The sequence below is a fragment of the Ailuropoda melanoleuca genome, chromosome 2, assembly GCF_002007445.2.
Source record: "Ailuropoda melanoleuca isolate Jingjing chromosome 2, ASM200744v2, whole genome shotgun sequence".
In the NCBI taxonomy this organism is placed as follows: Eukaryota; Metazoa; Chordata; class Mammalia; order Carnivora; family Ursidae; genus Ailuropoda; species Ailuropoda melanoleuca.
This window is the reverse complement of record NC_048219.1, coordinates 7,650,000-7,670,773: the sequence shown is the minus strand read 5'-3', so window position 1 is coordinate 7,670,773 and position 20,774 is coordinate 7,650,000. Positions and strand designations below refer to the sequence as shown.

The window sequence follows — 20,774 nt, the reverse complement described above, 5'->3', positions numbered from 1 at the left end:
TCAGGAGCCACCCCCCGCCCCCTGCAAAGGCACACTTTATGGTGTGTGTTTTTTTTTTTAACCACAAAAAAGAATATCTATAGCAAATTAAAAAGAGAGCTTCCCCTAAAAATGCCCTTGATGAAGAAATAAAAGTCATTAATTTCATTCTCAACTTTTGAGTATCCATCTTCTTAATATTTTTGTGACAAAGTGAGAAGTACACATAAAGTACTTTTGCTTGTTGCAAAAGCAGAGCATTTGTCTCCAGGAAAAGCACTTATACAATTGTTTGGAGTTATGAGCTGAAATAGCCACATTTTTTCACGAAATACTCTTTTAACTTGAAAGAATGGCTGTCATCTTTACCGACTATGTATTTGTGTGGGATTGGATTTTCTTCATTACTTAAATCAAAACAACATATGGCAACAGGTCGAATATAGGAGCAGACTGAGAACTGAATTGTCATCTATTAAATCAGACATTAAAGAGATTTGCAAAAAATGTAAAACAATGCCGCTCTTCTCCCTAATTACTTTGGAAAATAGTTTTTTTTTTTTTTAAGTATTTATTTATTTGACACAGAGAGAGAGAGAGACAGAGAGACAGAGAGCACAAGCAGGGGGAGCAGCAGGCAGAGGGAGAGGGAGAAGCAGACTCCCCATCAGGAAGCCTGATGTGGGACTCGACCCCAGGGCCCCAGGGCCCTGGGATCATGATCTGAGCCAAAGGCAGATGCATAACTGACTGAGCCACCCAGGAGCCCCAAGAAAATAGTTATTTTTCATAAAAATGTATTATTAATGTTAACATATATTGGGGTTATTGTTTTGAAATGTATTATTTCATTATAGTGTTGTAATTACATAAATTATATATTTAAAATTTTTCCCAGCTTTTATTTTAGTACAGTAAGTATCAATAGATGTCATGCATAGATATAAAAGTTCTTTGGGGTTCTGAATAATTTTCAAAATTGTACAGGAGTTACAAAATCAAAATGTTTGAGAACCAGTAGTTTAAAGGAGAGAGGACAAACAATTCTGCTACTTCTCTGGCCATATTACCAGTACTTGGCTCGCTTTCAATCACTCATTCAACATTTACTTAGTGGATATGATTTATTTGCTAGGCATTGTGCTAGACAGCGGGCTCTGACATGAAACTCTTAATTTTTTCTTTAAGATTTTATTTTAAGTAGGGGCGCCTGGGTGGCACGGCGGTTAAGGGTCTTCCTTCGGCTCAGGGCGTGATCCCGGCGTTATGGGATCGAGCCCCACATCAGGCTCTTCCGCTATGAGCCTGCTTCTTCCTCTCCCACTCCCCCTGCTTGTGTTCCCTCTCTCGCTGGCTGTCTCTATCTCTGTCGCATAAATAAAAAATAAAATCTTTAAAAAAAAAAGATTTTATTTTAAGTAATCTCTACTCCCAAGTGGGGCTTGAATTTACAACCCCAATCCAGAGTCGCAGGCTCTACCAACTGAGCCAGCCTGGTGCTGACTCCTGACATGAAACACTTTGCTGTCTGTGAGAGCCCACACTGGGGGAGATAGACATGCCAGCAAATTATCATGCGATGAGTGCTGTATTCTGAGAACACAGAGGACAGAGCAACTGAACCATCTGTTCAAGGCTGAGGGCATTTTTTTGGGACTTAAAATTTGACCTCAAACTTGGAGGGGTGAAGTAAAAGGAATGGAGTATGGATGATGACCGTTTTGCAGGCTGAGGAGCTAGTTGGATTATGGTCTCCTGGGAAGGGGAAGAAATCAGCTTGATGAGGAACATTGAAGGAAGAAGGGCCTGCACTTATCATGAGATGGGAAAAAGTAGGCAAACACTAAACCATAAAATATGTTGTAATCCAGGCCAAAGAGCTTACATTTTATCTTGCAGGCAACTAGGGACCAATAAGTTTTGAAGTAAAGGATGGCTGTGACCAGCTTTGCATTTTAGAAAGGTAACTCTAGTGGCAATATTGGAGGATAGATTGGAAAGATCCGAGGTTATAAAGTCCCATTAAATTATGTTGGCTTTGAACTTTGATGGTAAACAAGGCAAGAGGAGATCTAGGAATCGAGAGGCATTTCTGAGGTAGAGGATACGCAGAATTTATTGTCTCACTGGATCTGCAAACAGAAGAACTGGCAGATCATACCAAAGTTGAGGCTTATGAGAGTGAACATATGGTGGTCCTCTAACTCTGATGGTTAAGAAAGTAGGCTGTGAGGGTAGACAGTAAGTCTACATCAAGGCAGCCCTCACTGGAGGTGCAGAGAAGTTTACCTTGGGAACATTTGGGTATATAGATGTCCAAAGGGCAACTGGATATAGGGTTAGATTCCAGCAAGAAATCTAAGTTGCAGATAAAGATTTAGAAGTTGTCAGAGTAAGAGTGGTGGCTGATGTCACCTTGGGAAAGCGGGGAGAGTGATGCGAGGACATGAAAACCCATTTAAATGGTGGTCACGGAAGAAGCCAGCAGGGCAGAGAAAACATGATCAGAGAACTGAGAGACAGTGGGGTCTGAGAAGCCAAGGGAGAAGTTCTGAGGACCAGGACATGGCCCAAAGCATCAAATGCTGCAGAATAGTCAAATGCATTAAGAGCTGAAAACAGGCTTTGGATGTGGCAGTTAACTGAGAAGTCACTGGTGACCTCAGGCAAAGCTATTTTATTTTGGATTTAGTTTTGATTTTGATGAGGTGAGTGAATCTGGCTTTAGAAATGGAAAACAGTGTGTACAGACCAGAGGTCATAAGCCAATGTCAAGTAGCTGATTCAGTTTACACCCACTTCACTTCTTTTTTTTTCTCCACCTGTCACTCATTTAGCTCAGCTGCTTGGACTGTACAGGAATTTAAGTTAACATTAGAACAGATTATGTCAAGGGAGTGTAGGAAAAGCTGGAGGTAGGGCAATAGGTTTAAGAGAAAAAGGTCAAGGGAAGATTGTTTTTTTCTGGGGGTGGTGGTCAGGAAGGAGATAAACATTGAATGAATGAATGAATGGTGTGTCTCTTCAGCACCAGATGGCGGAAAATTGAGGATGTTTGTCTCTGTCAAATGACCTCTGTGCTTTGTTTGGGAAAGAAATTAATGCTATGCACACAAGAGACAGAGCAAGTGGCCCAGGTTGCTGGTGGTTCCTGCCTCCTAGAGCTGGAATTGAATAGAGCCTCGAAGCGGTGCTTTAGGCTGTGTTTTGGTTTCAGGGCTTGGCTTTTCTTTGTTGTACATGCTCATCTTTCATAGGTATACTTCCTATCCCATCCCTTCCCATTCAATATCCACTGTACTTGCCTGTTCTCAGTCTCCAACTATAGTCCTCCCTGTCCTGGGTACCCCAGTCTAGATCCATAAGGACCCTAAATTCATTCATCGTTTCGGCGAACACTGAGCAATGTGCGCCTTCTGTAGACAATCTTAACCTCAAAAGAGCAATGGCAATTTGAGACCTCTTTGGAGCTTTGGTCCCTGGGGGGTTTGGTCTTTGAAGGGATAGGAGAAGGAAAATCTGGGAGCAGGTGGAACCCAATGACATGAGCAGTTCTGACTCATGGTTTCTTTTAACTCTTGGTAAAGGGTGGTGTTTACTAATCAAAGCCACTCTCTCAAGTGACAAGAGGAAAGGGAGTCATTTGGTGAGGCCACCTGGATTGAAACTGGGCTGCTTGCCAGAGGAATACATGAGGTAGGAACTGTCCTACTGTGCTGTCAGCCTGAAGTCTACTCACATGTGGTTCATACACAGTAAATTCTTGTAGGGACAACAGATTGGGATGCAACTGCTTGTCTTTGAATATATGCGAAGGGTGATTACATAATTTGCCTGGACCTTTAGGAAGGGACTTTACCTCCCAGGCTCTTCACTGGTAACAGGAGTGTATTTCCCCTTACCTCCCAGACTGGGGGTGGGATAGAGAGGATAAAGGACCTGGTGCCCTAGCTGGTATATACCACGGGGGGGGTAGGGAGTGGGGGTGGGTCACAGCTGGCTTTCCTCTCTCTGCGGCCCATTCTTTTTCCATACGTGTGCACAGACAGACAGAAACTTGACTGACCTTACCTCTGGCTACACTAAATATTCTTACTATTATTTTTTTCCCCCACATCTACTTCTCATTTAGGGTGTCTAACAGTATTTTAGGTTATCATTTATAAGCTAGCTTAAATCTTTTGGGATAAGGTAGAACATTAAATAAAATAAGCACTTCATACCAGAATAGTATAGTTTGGCTTTTTAATTCTAAAATACTTTATAATTAATATCGATAGGAAGACTGATATACAACGCAATTATTTACTTTACAAGGAGATTCTGTACATCAGGGAAGCATCTTGAAGTACAATACATCAGACTTTTATTTCTTTTTTACATTATGATTGTGAATTGTTACTTACACAAAAAGGGAACACAAAATCCATTATATATATATAATATATATATGTATATATATAAAAACACCTGAAAAGACCTGACCCCCAAAGCATCTGGTTTCAAAAGAACATGATGAGATGAAAAACAAACTAGAGTCCTTGGCGACACATAGAAAGCAGACAAGTAGCTCAGAAAATCAAATCTGGTTTCAAACTTGGCACATTAAGGGAAAGCCAGGCAGCGGAAGAAGGGTTTGAAAATGTCACCTCAAGTCACAGAGAATGCTGGCATAAGCCAAACAGTCTCCAAACCAACAGACAGGAGAAGTCATGTGTGTGGCCACCTTAAATACAGACCTCTCACAGCTGTGTAGAAGTGTCACTTTTCCTGCAGTCACACAAAGGTCATGAGCTTCCAGGAGCTGGGGACCCACCACAGTTCCACAGCCACAAAGCACTTGACAGTAACTGAAAAATCCAAATCTGTCTCTATTCCCCATATAGAGAGAAAATACTACCTTTTATGGTCACCTCACCTCTTTTGTTTTGACCTGATATTCTGATTTTTCAGCAAATATTACAGGGACAAAAAAGCAGAAAACGAGGAACATCTAACTGACCAGCTGCAACAGAACAGGGACTGCAGAAGAAATCTATGAAGGAGTCACAATTTTCTGAACATTAAAGCAAGGGGAAAAAAAAGCTACATTCATCAGTTAAATAGGAACTACCTTTTTTCTTCCACTTAGTATGGACAGGTATTAGAAGGGAACGGTGAGGCTGTATGGTTTTCAAAATAAAAACTCAAAGAAAGCAAACAAATTTTCTGTTTTAGGAAATCGTATTAATATACATGACAAATACAAAAAGAGCTAAGGCCCAGGCACCGAAGATACTGGCGACTGCTTGGCAGAGGAGGGTTATGTGAGATGGAAGCTGCCAGAGAGGGTAGGGTCAGAAGGGAAGGGGGAGAGCACAGCAGGAGAGGGCCAACAGCACCGAGGAGAAGGGAGGAGGAGCGGGTCATGATTGTGCCCCTCCTACTTCTTCCTCCAGAGACCTCTTCCGGTCCAGCACCCCGTGTCCCCACACCTTGCAGTGATTCTGGCTGGAAGCTTGGGGACCCAAGGCGGACGGCTGCTCCCACAGAGTTGCCACAACTCTGTTTTGTGGAGGAGAATACATCTATCAGTCAGAACGATTTAGAATATCATTTGGTATGGCAAAAGTACAGCAGCTTATAAAATTTAAGCCGTGAGTTAGTCTTCTGCCAAGTTGGCATTAACAATAAAGGCCTTTTTTGGTTTTGTTTTTGTATATAGAAAACATAGATGCCTTCTCATTTTCCTAACCTGGAATCTAGTTGTAGCTCCGATGGTTTAATAGACAGGAAAAACATATGTTCCCAGCACTTCTTCAAGATTTTTTTTTTTTAATTTTAAAAATAAAAATCAAGATGACTTGTGCCAAAAAGGAAGAACATGTCAGATCCTGAGCTTCTCTGGGGCTGGAATGCCTGAGGAGGGCTATATTGCTGTGTTAAGAGAGGTATAGTGCGGTGCTTTCAACTGATGTGCCCATGTGGTGGGGAGGCGTGCCCTGGAGGTGGGGGCCCCTTTGCCAGAAGGCTGGGAGCCTCCAGAAGGTTCTTCCCACTACCAGCTGGATTTGACAGCTGGAATTTGGTGCCTACACAAGGGGATCTCACAACCAGAACAGAGCAGGTAAGGCTAATGGTGCAAACCGTACCCCAGTACAGGCTGTCATCTTGGGGTGAGGGTGTGGCCCAGAGCACGGGTGGCTGGTGAGGAAGACCCCACGAGTATGCTGCAATATTACAAGGTTCAAAAGCACTGAACACGTGTTCAGTTTTGTCCAGAGCAGCACAGGACCACCCATTCCAGTGAAATGCTACATTCATAGAAGTGCCGTTCGCCCCAGAACTACATCCCAGAGGACTCAATCCTGGCTGTGCAGAAATTCCTTCCACATCACTCTGGAGACTGAAGCAGCCAAGCAGCCCTGTGCTGGGGGGTTGTTTAGTTCCTCTCTCGGACTTCAGCATCACGGACGATGGTAGCTAAAACAAGATGAGCAAAAAGGGCGGAGTTACCAGATACTGCAGATTCCTCTGCTATTACACTTGTTCAAAACTGCCTCTCTGCTACTCTAATTCTACCTGACTTTTCCTCTTCTTCTTCTTTTTTAAAGTAATCTCCACACCCAGTGTGGGGCTTGAACTCACGACCTCGAGATCAGATGCTCTACCAACTGAGCCAGCCAGGCGCCCTGTTTTCCTTCTCCTTTAATTGCTTTTCCTCAGAATGCTTTCCTGGTTCATTTTCCTCTGTCCATCCTTTGAATACAAACAATTTTCCCCTTAAAAACCACTATCTTTTCTCATAATTTTATATCCTGAGGCTTTGCTTTCTCCCTCAACTCGTAGCCTGAACATCCAAGTGTCTTTTACTCGTCTCCATGTCAACGTGTCATAGGTTCGTCAAGCTCAGCCTACATAGTGTACTTTCCAGTTTGGTGGTTGTCTGCCGGCCCCTTTCAGAATAAAAGCTCATTGAGGACAGGGACTTCATCTTGTTCCAGGCTATATTCCGAGCACCTAGAACTGCTATCTACCAGGTAGTAGGTACTCAACAAATACTTCCTGAATAAATGTCCTCAAGTGTTCACCTCAACTCCTCGTTGACTTCACAAACCTCAAAAATCACAAGTTCGAAATCTTAAGAGTCACTTGACTACTTCCTTTAATTCATCCCTGGAATCAAGAGATAGCCCATGCTTGAGTCTATGCTTGAAATGTGGTTTGTCCTTTTTTTTTTTTTGTTAAGGATTTTATTTTTATCCAAGAGAAAGCACACATGAGCGGGGAGAGATGCAGAGGAAGAGGGAGAAACAGACTTCCTGATGAGCAGGGAGCCCTGACGCGGGGCTCAATCCCAGGACCCCGGGATCACAACCTGAGCCAAATCAGACACTTAACCGACTGAGCCATCTAGGGGCCGCCTGTGCTTGAAATGTTGTTCAAACCTTTCTCTCTTGCATTCTGACGATCACTTCCCTGGTTTTGAGATCTTTTTTTTTTTTTTTTTTTTTTTTTTTTTTTTTTTTTTTAATGTTACTTTCTAACTGGTTTCCTTGCTGCTAGTTTCTTCAGCCTTCCATGTCACCTTCCACAGTTCCACCAGGGCTCCATCTGAAACAATCAACTCCAGTGGTTCCAGTCTCCTAGCATAACAGGCAAAGCTCTTCAGAGTGTGACCATAACCCATCGTGCTGGTCTACCCTTCACCACACTGCTCCCACAGGACCCCTGCTTTGGCTGCATTTTCTGTCACGCAGAGACAATGCACGCTTTCTCACCTCCCACAGCCTTGTTAATGCTGGTCCTTCTGCTGATAATGCTGCTTGGTAATGCTGGCTCTTTCCTTCCTTCCTTCTTGTCCAAATAAATTCTTTCACAGGCTTTAAGATCCAGTCTAAGCATCATCTTCTCTATTACTCTTTTCCTTGAATGTTGCTCACTATAGTACTTTATTACTATTATAATAACAACGAGAATGGCTAACACTGACAGAGCTAGGAAACAGTGGCGTTGGGATACGAAACCTGGCAGATTCAAGATTCAGAATGACTGAGGCATTCATCATACTGACTGCACTATATCGAGTAGCACACGGGTCTTTTTCCAGCTTAGACCACAGTCTCCTGCTGGCAAGTATGGCTTGTTATTTGAGTTCATATTAGAGTGCCCCAAATAGTTCAAAAATGTGTTCAAAAAATGTGCCTTCTCTACGCTTATCAGAGTTCAGTACAAAAAAATTCTGTAAGGAAAAGAACTAGGGCATCGGGGTGGCTCAGTTGGTTGAGAATCCAGCTCTTGGTTTCAGCTCAGGTCGTGGTCTCAGAGTCATGGGATCGAGCCCCGTGTCAGGTTCTATGCTTGGTACCGAGTCTGCTTGAGATTCTCTCTCTCCCCCTCTGCTCCTCCCCCTGCTCACACATGCTCTCTAAAATGAATAAATCAATCTTAAAAAATAAAGAAAAGCACCATTTGCCTCTATTATGATGGAAAAATGCTCAACAATATTCTATTTTCCAACTTTGCTTATTTGCTTTTTACCCCCTCTGCTCCTCCCCCTGCTCACACATGCTCTCTAAAATGAATAAATCAATCTTAAAAAATAAAGAAAAGCACCATTTGCCTCTATTATGATGGAAAAATGCTCAACAATATTCTATTTTCCAACTTTGCTTATTTGCTTTTTACCCCCTCTGCTCCTCCCCCTGCTCACACATGCTCTCTAAAATGAATAAATCAATCTTAAAAAATAAAGAAAAGCACCATTTGCCTCTATTATGATGGAAAAATGCTCAACAATATTCTATTTTCCAACTTTGCTTATTTGCTTTTTACCCCCTCTGCTCCTCCCCCTGCTCACACATGCTCTCTAAAATGAATAAATCAATCTTAAAAAATAAAGAAAAGCACCATTTGCCTCTATTATGATGGAAAAATGCTCAACAATATTCTATTTTCCAACTTTGCTTATTTGCTTTTTACCCCCTCTGCTCCTCCCCCTGCTCACACATGCTCTCTAAAATGAATAAATTCAATCTTAAAAAATAAAGAAAAGCACCATTTGCCTCTATTATGATGGAAAAATGCTCAACAATATTCTATTTTCCAACTTTGCTTATTTGCTTTTTATAGTAAACTGTAACTATCCTTATTGTATCTTCTCTCATTTAGCGTCTCTTTTTTAAAGTTTTAGTAATGTCTGCACCTAATGTGGGGCTTGAACTCACAACCCCGATATCAAGAGTTGTATGCTCTTCCAACGGAGCCAGCCAGGCACCTCTGGCTTTTTATAAATGTTCTGAGAGTCGCCTACATACTTTCACAGATTCCATTTGTAGCCCGCTGATTCTCTAGGTATCGGGTGGGTCCTTGATTACAACAGTACTTCTACTCAACATACTTCCTGGTTTGCTTCATGAAGACAGCTAACCAAAATGAAATTTATACACTAAATTGGTAAGATCAGCAGCGTGAGAAATAACTGAAATCAAAGAGGCTGAGGTCTGGTCTCGTCTAACTCAACAACAATTTCCTCAAACATACCCTGGGACAGTGAGGTGCGGGAAGAGAGCACCCAGGGGCTTTCAGTCAGTCATTCTTTTCTCCAGTCCTGGTTCTGCAACTTAATGAACCCTCTGGGCCTGTTTCCTTTCTTTTTCTTTTTTAGGTAAGCTCTATGCCCAATGTGGGGGCTTGAACTCACAACCCCCCAGGGCACCAGGAGTCTCATGCTTCACCAACTGAGTCAGCCGGTGCCCCCTGGTGCCCCCGGCCTGTTTCTTCAACAACAAAAGAGGGCTATTAGCAAACCCTTCAGGTTTACCGCAAGGATTAAATAATATACATAAAATACTACACTCGGTACAGGCATTTCCTACTGTCTCTTGGTCCTCATCCCTCTCTCTTAATGGAATCTTGCACTCAGCATGCTGTGTCCCTCTTTTAATGATGTCATTAGAGTCCTTCCCATTGGAACAACTCCGGTATGTTTGTGTTGCGGTGGAGCTTACTAAGCTCATGGTATTTGGGTCTTCTGGGTCTTACCGTGTAAAATGTTTGCTCTCTTCATGAACTTCCATCTCTGAGCTTTTAAATTCATTTAATTCTTTTCTTATGGCAGCCTGTGGAGTAGAAACAAAAATGTTTCAGCATCTTCCGTCTGCCATAGTATAGCTGTGTCATTTGCCATCTGTTCTCTATTGTGCTTAATTAACTTCGTGAGCCACGACAACGTGGCCCCCCGCAATGGGCAAGTGAGAGCGAGGAAAGAAGCCAGGTCCGCACGCTGAGCCTGATACCCTGCGCCTTCCCTGACACCATTCATCTCCTAATAAACCGAGTATCTCTCCTTAAACCAAAACACTCACAGAGCTTCAAAGAGATACTGTAGCTTTTATAGTTTCCACAGCATGTAAAAATGCTTTTCCTGTTATAAAAGTGAAACACAGGTAATTACTGAAATATACCACCCAAACTCCCTCCAACCAAACCTAACGACTGTTAAAATGTGTTTTAATTTCCTTCCAGATTTGTGGAGTCTGTGAGATAGTAAGGATCTTTTTTTCTTTTGGTGGTGGTGGTCGTGGTGGTGGAGTCATTAGTATAAAGTTTTGGTTTATACATACAGGCATTTTGTATCTTGATTAGAAATTAAACATGATACCAAAAGTAAACGTTGTATGTTTTTTCCTTCTAGTTAGTGTCTTCCATTCTCCTCATAGAAGCGAGAGAAAGACAAACAAACAGGCACCTACCTTGTCAGCAGGGGTCAGTTTGGTCCAAGGTTTGTCAGCTCGCCGGTCATAATCCTGAGCATCTGTTACCTCCACATACTCATTGAACCTCAGAATCTTCCTGGCGAGTAGTTCAGCCACAGTCGGCCTTTGACTGAGCTGAAAGAAACAGAGCCTCTTAGCTCACTACGCCAGGAATTAGGCATCAAGCATGCATTCAAACTGCCTCTAACTCGGAGCTTCAGCCTTAGCTGAGCTCTAGAATTATCCGGGGGCCTTTCGACACTACTGATTCCTGGGTCCATTCCCAGAGATTCTGGGTATTGGGAGGTTTTGTTTTGTTTTTAAAGCTCCTGAATGTACAGCTAAGACTGAGAACCACAGCTATAAACCAGTATAACCAGTATAACCGGTGCTTCTCAAACTTTCATGTGCATACAGATTGTTTGGGGACCTGGTTAAAACGCAGATTCTGATTAAGCAGGTCTGAGGTGGGGCCTGAGACTCTGCAGCTGTTGCAAGCTCCCAGTGCCGCTGGTCCGTGGACCACATTTTGGGTAACACGGGATTTGGGCTATAAACTCATATATCATACTTCGGAAAGTGAGTACATGTTATTTTTAATTTTTATTTTTTTAAAGATTTTATTTGAGAGAGAGACAGATAGCGAGAGAGAGCACAAACGGGGGAGAGAGAGAAGCAGGCTCCCCACTGAGCAGACAGCCTCGACATGGGGCTCAATCCCAGGACCCCGAGATCATGACCCGAGCTGACGGCAGACGCTTAACTGACTGAACCACCCAGGCGCCTCGAAAGTTAAGTATATTTAATACGAAAGCAGTATCTAGCGGGTAAAGGGTAAATTTCCTTTTAATATGAATAATGTCCAGATTCGGTAATGAATTATGATTTAAGGTTGCACAATCAGGTAACCTGCTCCATCTGAAGGCATCAAGCCCAGCTGTGGCATCTAGCTACCCTCAATCTATCAAGAATGATTCTTTTGTTCCTGGGGAAGGGAAAAAGTGGGAGAAATAAGGAAGAAAATCCCGAGATCCTTTGCTTTTCTGGGGATTCCTGTAAGTTTTAAGAAACATCTAGAGAATTCAGGCCAAATCAGAATCGATCAGAGGCAATTATAAACTATTATGGTGGGAAGGAAAGGAAAAAGGGATTAATCCCCGAGCTTAAAAGCTAACGTAACATAGGTCTGGTACAAAAAAGATTCTACCCCATTTGATCTGGGACCAAGAACAAAATCCCAGTTGGTGTTTTCTTACTTTTCAGGTATCACTAAGGGTCAGTTCAGTCCCTTCTGGTTAGAAAAACACCAGTTTGCCAGGCAAAACTGAGTGCTACACACTCCCCGTGACTGTTTCTACACTTCAACAGGTTTTAGAGTGTACGTCAAAATCCCAGGTTTACCAAATAAAAGCTCAGAATTTATGTAAACACTAATGGGGAACCTTCTTGTGCTAGGTGTTCTTTAAACAGTAAAAAAGAAAAAAAAAACGCTCTTGATAAAGCTGTGTTGTTTTCGGTATCTGCATCATGGATTCTATTTTCACAGCAATCTGTGTCAATTCAAGGCAAGTTCATTTCTTTTTTAAGGTTTATTTATTCATTTGAGAGAGAGAGGGAATGAGTGAAGGGGAGGGGGCAGAGGGACAGGGAGAGGCAGACACCCCATTGAGCAGGGAGCCCAACATGGGGGGGGGGCTCCACCCCAGGACCCTGGAATCATGACCTGAGCTGAAGGCAGACGCTTAACCGACTGAGCCACCCAGGTGCCCCAAATTCATTTCTTTCTAACCAAACAGGTTATTCAAATACAAGATATGTGATCAGTAGACAGACTGAAACCAGACACTTGGGCTACGTACCTTTCTAGTGAGCCGACGTTTAATCTCTCGTTTTTCTGCTTGCCGATCAGCTTCATTTTTAGCTACAGTCAACAGTCCAAGACAAAGAATATTACTTCAGAACAGGAATTTGCATATCAAAGTTTTCAGTAATTACAGGGCAGATATTTCTTATAGGCGCCAAGGCGGAATAAAACACTAACTTTGGGGATGGGTAATCCAGACAATTTTCTTGTCAACTGGTGGAGTCGAATACTTAAAAGCAAGGGTCAGCAACACTATGGTACCAAATCCAGCCAGCTGGCTATGTTTGCCGCCCGTGAGCTAAGAATGATCTTTACATTTTTAAATGATTATATACTGAATGGCCTGGCAAGCACCTACATAAGAACGTCCCTTTGCTTTTGGCCTGCAAAGCCTAACACACCTACTGTGTGCCCCTTAGAAAACTCCGCAGATTCCTGCTTAAGAGTGACCACCAAGAATGAGAATGCAGATCATGCTAATAGTTTCGTGTGGATATGTCTATAAAGGTTCTCAAGTTCAAAATTCACGTAGTGACTAAACTGTATGTATCCACACAGTGATGAGAGAACAGGGGATGGACTGGTCAGACTGAGCATGCCCACAAGTAACTCTATGAAGCCTCATCCTCTCAGTGTAGAGGCTTTTAAGGGCAAATTTCACTCTAGAGTCTGGAAAACGGAATCAAATGTGTATTAGGTCAGAATGCTATTTTAGGAAGTTAATTATGAACACAGAAAGAAAATGAAATACATGGTCCTGTTTCATGACTTCAGATGTATGAAAGTCTTCAGAGATGAAAAAGGCATCTGGACCTTGCTTTGGGCCCCAGCCCTCAAAGTCCACTAGGAACAGGAAGGTCCCCTCCAAATGCACAGCCACTACCCTCCCTGAAGACAGAGAAAGCTGAGCAGCATCGACTTATGCTATGAAATATTCCCACGTGGCCAAGGCAGTCTCAGGATACTGTGAGAACATCAGAACAGAATTTTCTAGCGGTTCCCAGTACACTAAGCAATACCACAACAATATCTTGTAAACGCAGCTTGGGGGAACTCTGTTCCTTCAGGGGAAAAGATATGAGTGGTCCTTCCTGGTCTGGAACACCCTCTCCTCGGCCCTTGTAGAAAATGCTTCTCTTCCCTAGCATGTACATTAAAGTCAGAAATATAAAGTCTGAGAAATGCTATGGAACTTCATTCCCATAGCTGGACTCACGTTGTAGTATATTTCGCTGCTCTAGTTCTTCCGGTGTCGGTCTCTGACTCAGTCGTCTAAATAGGAGATAAATAAGGTATTGTCCATGTTAAACCTCCCAATCCTGCTTATAAAGATTTGTTTTGGTCTCAGTTTATATGAGCCCCTACATTGGCAAGAAAGCAAGAGTTTTTGTGTTTTTTTTAAAAGATTTTATTTGACAGAGAGAGTGAGCGAGAGCGAGCACAAGCAGGAGGAGCGGCAGGCAGAGGGAGAAGCAGGCTCCCTGAAGAGCAAGGAGCCTGACGCAGGGCTCGATCCCAGGACCTCGAGATCATGACCTGGGCCAAAGGCAGATGCTTAACTGATTGAGCCACCCAGGCATCCCAGCAAGAGATTTTTAAACTGTTTTGATATTTCATTTGTTTCTCTGATTGTTTACGAAATAATTCTCATGTTGAAAGTGTTAATACAGATACTACAACATAAAACGGAATTGTACATGCAAACAGGAGGCCAAAATTCCAGTTCTAGCTCTGATATTAATGAGCCTGTCACCACAAAAAAGCTCAGTTGGAACCTGAGTGTACTACTCATCTGTGAAATGAAGGTTTGGACAAGACTGCTAGCTCCCAAATGGATTTGCTGAAGGCACACAGAACTTCAAGGCATATGACAGAAAAATTCTGACTGAGAAAACCAGGCATGAGGACTGAGATTTTCCTATATGTATTTTTATAGTCCTTCCCACATGACCGTGATGTCTTTCTTTTGATTTTTAAACCAGTGATTTAGCAACCACTGGAATTTAAGGTTGTCTCTTTTGAAATGATACTCGGCAATTCTATGATTTTGATTTCGGCTCTCTCTGTGAAATACTGATGACATTTCTCATCTCATCCATGATTCTGAGATGTTACCAACAATAATTTGTCATCTCTGGAATCAGTCATTCACTTGTTACCTTCGATTTATACTTCTCAGTATTTGAACTGCATGCTAGTAACTCTTAAGCTACCTGTCTAGAGAACGTCCAGCCCCATTTTATATACAATTTACAACATTCTTTATGTATTTCAAAGGTTTTTTTTGGTCCCTCTGAATAAGACCTTCCTTTTTAAATGTTCATTAAAACCAAAAAAAAAAACCAAAACAAAAAAAAAACCACCCAAAACCAAAAAAAAAATCCCACACTCCAGTAAGTACAAATGACATACAATAAACACATGATTTGATGTTTTTATACGTGTATATACCTGTGAAACCATCACACAATCTAATGTACATACCCATCAACCTTGTACTGGTGTCCTAGGGCTGCCATAACTAATTACCACAAATTGGGTGGCTTAAAACCACAAAAATTTATTCTCTCAGTTCTGGAGGCCAGAAGGCCAAAATCAAGGTGTGGGCAAGGTTGGTTCCTCCTGAAGCCTCTAAAGGAGCTCTGTCCTATGCCTCTCTCCTGGTTTCCGGTGGGGTCGCCAGCAGTCCTTGGCATTCTTTGGTGTTTAGACGTACCCTCCGATCTCTGCCTCCATGGTCACACAGCATTCTCCTTGCGTGTGTGTGTTTGAATCTCTGTGTCCAAATTTCCCTCTTCCTTTTTTTTTTTTTTGTAAATAAATATATTTTTAAAGTAGCCTCTACACCCAACATGGGTTTGAACTCATGACCCTGAGATCAAGAGTCGCATTCTCCACCAACTGAGTCACCAGGGGCCCCCCATCCATTTGCCCTTTGATGGATATTTGTGTTGGCTGGATCCTATGTTTGATTTTTTTAAAGAAATTTACAAATTATTTTCCAAAGTAGCTCTACTATTTTATATTCCTTCCACCAGTGTATGAGAATCCAGCGGCCCCGCATCCTTAGCAACTCTTGTCTTTTAAACTGTACAATTTTAGGGGCGCCTGGGTGGCTCAGTCGGTTGAATGTCTGCCTTCAGCGCGGGTCATGGTCCTGGGGTCCTGAGATTGAATCCCACATGGAACTCCCTGCTCAGTGGGGAGTCTGCTTCTCCCTCTCCCTCTGCTCCTCCCCTCCACTCCTGCTCGTGCACACTCTCCCTCTCGCAAAAAAAATGAAATCTTTAAAAAAATAAAAAAAATTGTACAATTTTAGTCAGCCCAGGAAGCTGGTAGTGTTATCTCACTGTGGTTTTAATTTGCATTTCCCTAATGACTAATGATGTTGAGTATCTTTCCATATGCTTATTTGCCATCTGCATATCTTCTTTGAAATCTTCTGCTCACCACTACATAAAAATTGGGTTGTTTTTTTCTTATTAAGTTTGGCGAGTTCTTCATATATTCTAGATACAAGATCTTTATCAGACACATGGTTCACAAATACTTTCTCCCAGTTTGTGGCTTGTTTTTACATTCTTCAGTCTCTTTCAAAGAATAAAAATGTTAAATTTTTATTTATTTATTTTTTTTATTTTTATTTTTTTTAATACTCTACTTATTTATTTGACAGAGATAGAGACAGCCAGCGAGAGAGGGAACACAAGCAGGGGGAGTGGGAGAGGAAGAAGCAGGCTCACAGCAGAGGAGCCTGATGTGGGGCTCGAACCCACAACGCCGGGATCACGCCCTGAGCCGAAGGCAGACACCCAACCGCTGTGCCACCCAGGCGCCCCTAAATTTTTTTTTAAAGATAATGTTAAAAATTTTTTAAGATTTTATTTATTTATTTGAGAGACAGAGAGTGAGCAAGAGAGAGAGAGAGCACGCACAAGAGGGGGAGGGGCAGAGAGAAAGGGAGAATCAGGCTCCCCACTGAGCAGGGAGCGCAATGCGGGGCTCTATCCCAGGACCCTGGGACCATGACCTGAGCCGAAGGCAGACGTTTAACTGAGTGAGCCACCCAGGTGCCCCAAAAATGTTTTATTTTTTCTGAAGTGCAATTTATCAATGTTTTCCTCTTAAGAATCATGCTTTTGAGATCATATTTAAGAAATCTTGTCCAACGGATATTCTAGAAATTTTGTAGTTTTAGCTCTCATATTTAAACCTAGGATTCATTTTGAGTTAATTTTTTGCATGTGATGCAAGGCTCGAATTGAAGTAATTTTTGTGCCAGCACCATTTGTTGAAAAGACCATGAAATCTTTGTACCTTTGTCAAAAATGGGCTGTACATATATGGGTGGGTATATTTCTGGATTCTCTTTTCTGTTCTGTTTATCTATTTATCTTTATGTCAACACCATACTGATTAGGTCACTTTAGCTTTCTAGTATGTCTTCAATCAGATTGTGTTAGTCCTCCAACCCTGTTCTTTTCTGTAGCTGCTTTGGTTATTCTAGTGTACTTTGTATTTCCGTAAGAATTTTAAAATCAGTTTGCCAATTTAAAAAAAGCCTTTTGGGAGGGTAGTTTGATCAGAGTTGCACGTAGTGATATCTTAATAATACTTGAGACTGCTAACCCATGAATATGGTATTTCTCTTCATTTATTTAACTCTTCTTTACTTCCTTCAGCATTATTTAATACTTTGCAGTGTACAAGTCTTACACAATCTTTTGTCAGATTAATCTGTAAATATTTAAAGATTTCTGATGCTATTGTTAATTGCTATTGTAAATGTTAATCTGCTGTACTTTTAGGTTCCAATTTCAGATTAGTCATCGCCAGTGTCCAAAAACTCTTCTAAGAAGACTAGGACTCACGAAACAACACTCGAAGATGAGCAACTAGCTCTGCAGTGATAGAAAAATAAATCTATTACCAAAGATTCTCATTCTCAACTAATTCCTATTCTTGATGCTCTCTGGCTGACACTCAGGGCCAGAGTTCTTCATTAAGGTTGCTATCCTGGCCATCAGTAAAGCCAGGTGTCTGAGGCAGGAAAAGAGAATGTATCTTAATTAATGGACATCCTAAGTTAATTATCTTGTTAAGAATATGCCAAGAGTTCCACTTCCTCTTCCTCATTGTACCAAAAGAAACATGTGAGTTGTTCAAACACCCATCTATACACCTGGACTCTATGTATATGACATGTGTAGGAGCTGGCCTGCATTTAGCTTCTCTATGCTTTTGGTTCCAGCTGACTTGAAAAATATACTAACACTTTGAAAGAAGGCAGTTACGGGGAACATGTGAAATAGATATAATGGAAAATATGGGTGTGATCTTTAATTGGGTTGGCACCTCGTAGTTGAGCAACTGGATTAATGACAGAGGAGTCTTGCTGTCCTGGGAAGCACCTGAATTCTCTAGAAGCTTAAAAAATTTTTTTTTTAAAAAGTAAACTCTATGCCCAACGTGGGGCTTGAACTCACGACTCCCAGATCAAGAGTCACAGGCTCCACTGACTGAGCCAGCCTCTATAGAAACTTTTTAGAAGCCATATTTAGGAGCATCTGGGTGGCTCAGTCGGTTAAGCATCTGCCTTCAGCTCAGGTCATGATCTCGGGGTCCTGGGATCAAGTCCAGAGTCCAGTTGTTCCTCCACCTTTGCCCCCAACCCCCCACTCATGCTCTGTCTCTTGCTCAAAATCTTTAAAAAAATAAAATAAAATAAAATAAAAGCCATATTTATGTCTATCTTGTGGGGTAAAGCTGTGAAATATGTCTATCTCATGATTTAAAGCTCCAAGGGCCATCTGGTTCCTTAATTTCCAAATTCCTAGAGGATACCCAACTGTGTACAATGTACATTTTTAAAAATTATGCGGTTTCTAAAGTTAAAAAAGTGAATGCTTCACCATGAAGTAAGTCTCTAAAACATCTACTGGCAAAATCGAACCAGTCTCCTCTAAGCCAAGGCTTACCGGATCAGTGTGTTCCCAATCTGGTGCCGTATTTCATTCCACTCCTCTTTGCTTTTCCGAGGCCAAGAATTCATGTTCAACTCTGGTTCACTGGGTCTGTGGTTCAACTTCATTGCCAGTGTGTCCTTCCTCTTCACTTTGTTGGCCAGAGCACCTTCGTGTAAGGGAAAGAAAAAAAGTGGGTGCTAAGGCTCAAGCTCACCCAGAACGAGGCAAGAGTCTGAACAAACAGCGCATCTCGCAGCTAACACAGAGGTGCGGGTAAAGCTGAGGACATCTAGAAATCTAATTAGTCAGATGGACTCAGCTGGGCCAAAGACATTCTCTCCTTTCTACATTCCTCTACCTTTCTTCTACGTAAGAGTTGCTAGAGGAGAGAGAATCCAAACATGGATGACAACATAAAGGCATTTGCACTAACACATTTCATAAGAGTCCCACATTTTTTTGTTGGTATTTTCTTTTTTTTAAGATTTTATTTATTTGTCAGAGAGAGAGAGCACAAGCAGGGGGAGCAGTAGGCAGAGGGAGAAGGAGGCTCCCCGTTGAGCAAGAAGCCAGATGTGGGATTTGATCCCAGGACCCTGGGATCACAACCTGAGCCAAAGGCAGACGCTTAACCGACTGAGTCACCCAGGTGCGCCCCCCGCCCTTTTTAAAATAGGCTCTACACCCAATGTGGGGCTTGACTCATGACCCTGAAACCAAGAGTCACATGTTTACTGACTGAGCCAGCCAGGAGCCCCAAGATTTCTATTCTTAAAAGCTGCCTTCCTACTTGTAGGAATCAGGATTCCATTACCTACAGATTTGTGTACACAAACCTGGTGTTCTTCTTTGCCCCACGGACACAGTACGTTCATGAGACTCCAGGAGAACATTGCTATATCTTTTTTTTTTTTTTTTAAAGATTTTATTTATTTATTCGACAGAGAGAGAGACAGCCAGCGAGAGAGGGAACACAAGCAGGGGGAGTGGGAGAGGAAGAAGCAGGCTCATAGCAGAAGAGCCTGATGTGGGGCTCGATCCCATAACGCCGGGATCACGCCCTGAGCCGAAGGCAGACGCTTAACCGCTGTGCCACCCAGGCGCCCCTGCTATATCTTTTTAACACGGCCCAAATACCAACTTTCTTCTACTCCAAATTCTTTAAAACCATCAAGGTAAATCATTCTTTGATCACAAAGAGATAAAAACCTGCATGACTCTGGGTGCCTGGTGGCTCAGTCAGCTGAGTGTCCAACTCTTATTTTGGCTCAGGTCATGTTCTCAGGGTTGTGGGACTGAGCCGGGCATCAGGCTCTGCACTCAGAACAAAGTCTGCTTGAGATTCTCTCTCTCCCTCTCCCTGCATGCTCTAAAAGAAATCAATCTTAAAAACCAAACCAAACCCCGCATGACTCAATGTACTTGGCTCGCTCTCAGCAGCTTGTTAGAACAGGGGGAACAGCAGGGACAAGGCTCTATCGCAATGGCTTCCAGTATCAGTGAGCCAGATGACTCGATGGGAGCGGGTGACTGTTCCCATTCATCTTACACCTGCTAACACCAGCAAGTAGCTTTATCGATAAAATCATTTTCTCCTTTGCTTTTCCCGTTCTTACTATGATGGCTCTCATCTTCATCCTCTTCATCTCGGTATTGAATAGGACCTTCTGAATCAGAGTCGCTCTCCTTCTCTTCCTCTTCCTCCTGCAGACACTGTGGTAGTTTAGGAACAAGCGAGGCAGAAGGCACATCTTCAGTGAATGCACACGGGTGGTTCTGCTCCTCTTCTTCTTCATCGTCTGGACTAACAAATGAACAGAATCATATTTGCCTTTCAGAGACATAACGGGTAACTGATTTGCAAGGCAAAGTATTGAATAACTATGGAAAATTTCACGAGTGAAAATAACTTATCCCTTCCCTTAACTTCAAGAATCTTGCTAAGGAACTTTTTAGCAGCTCTTAATCTAAAAGGCTCTGGGCTCAAATCCTAGCTCTACAATTTATTCACTAACTTATAAGTTATTTAACTTTTCTGCAAATGTGAATGAAACCTACCTGCTAGGCTTGTTGTGAGAATAAAATAGATACATTCTAGAATATACTAGTGTTTGGCACAAAGGCCCCTTAACGATCTACACGTGAGACGCAAGTTTGTTTTGGGCTGATAAAGTGAGAAGACCACGTAGCATCTAACACCATGTCTGGCTCATGGAAGATAAGTAATAA

The 20,774-nt window shown here is 42.3% G+C and overlaps 1 protein-coding gene across 14 annotated transcripts in view; it reads right to left on the bottom strand.

Moving 5' to 3' along the window:
• Positions 1-4,210: 4,210 nt before the first annotated feature.
• The window catches only part of PHACTR4 (phosphatase and actin regulator 4), a 92,722-nt gene continuing 76,158 nt past the window's right edge, over positions 4,211-20,774 (bottom strand). For all 14 annotated transcript variants that reach the window (XM_011229176.3, XM_034647719.1, XM_034647725.1 and 11 more), the window contains 7 exons: positions 20,162-20,349; positions 18,558-18,711; positions 13,796-13,851; positions 12,575-12,636; positions 10,713-10,850; positions 10,003-10,079; positions 4,211-6,441 (listed from right to left, as the gene is read on the bottom strand). In XM_011229176.3, coding sequence (XP_011227478.1) covers positions 6,426-6,441; positions 10,003-10,079; positions 10,713-10,850; positions 12,575-12,636; positions 13,796-13,851; positions 18,558-18,711; positions 20,162-20,349 — 691 coding nt within the window. In that variant the 3' untranslated portion in view covers positions 4,211-6,425. The remainder of the gene's footprint in view (positions 6,442-10,002; positions 10,080-10,712; positions 10,851-12,574; positions 12,637-13,795; positions 13,852-18,557; positions 18,712-20,161; positions 20,350-20,774) is intronic.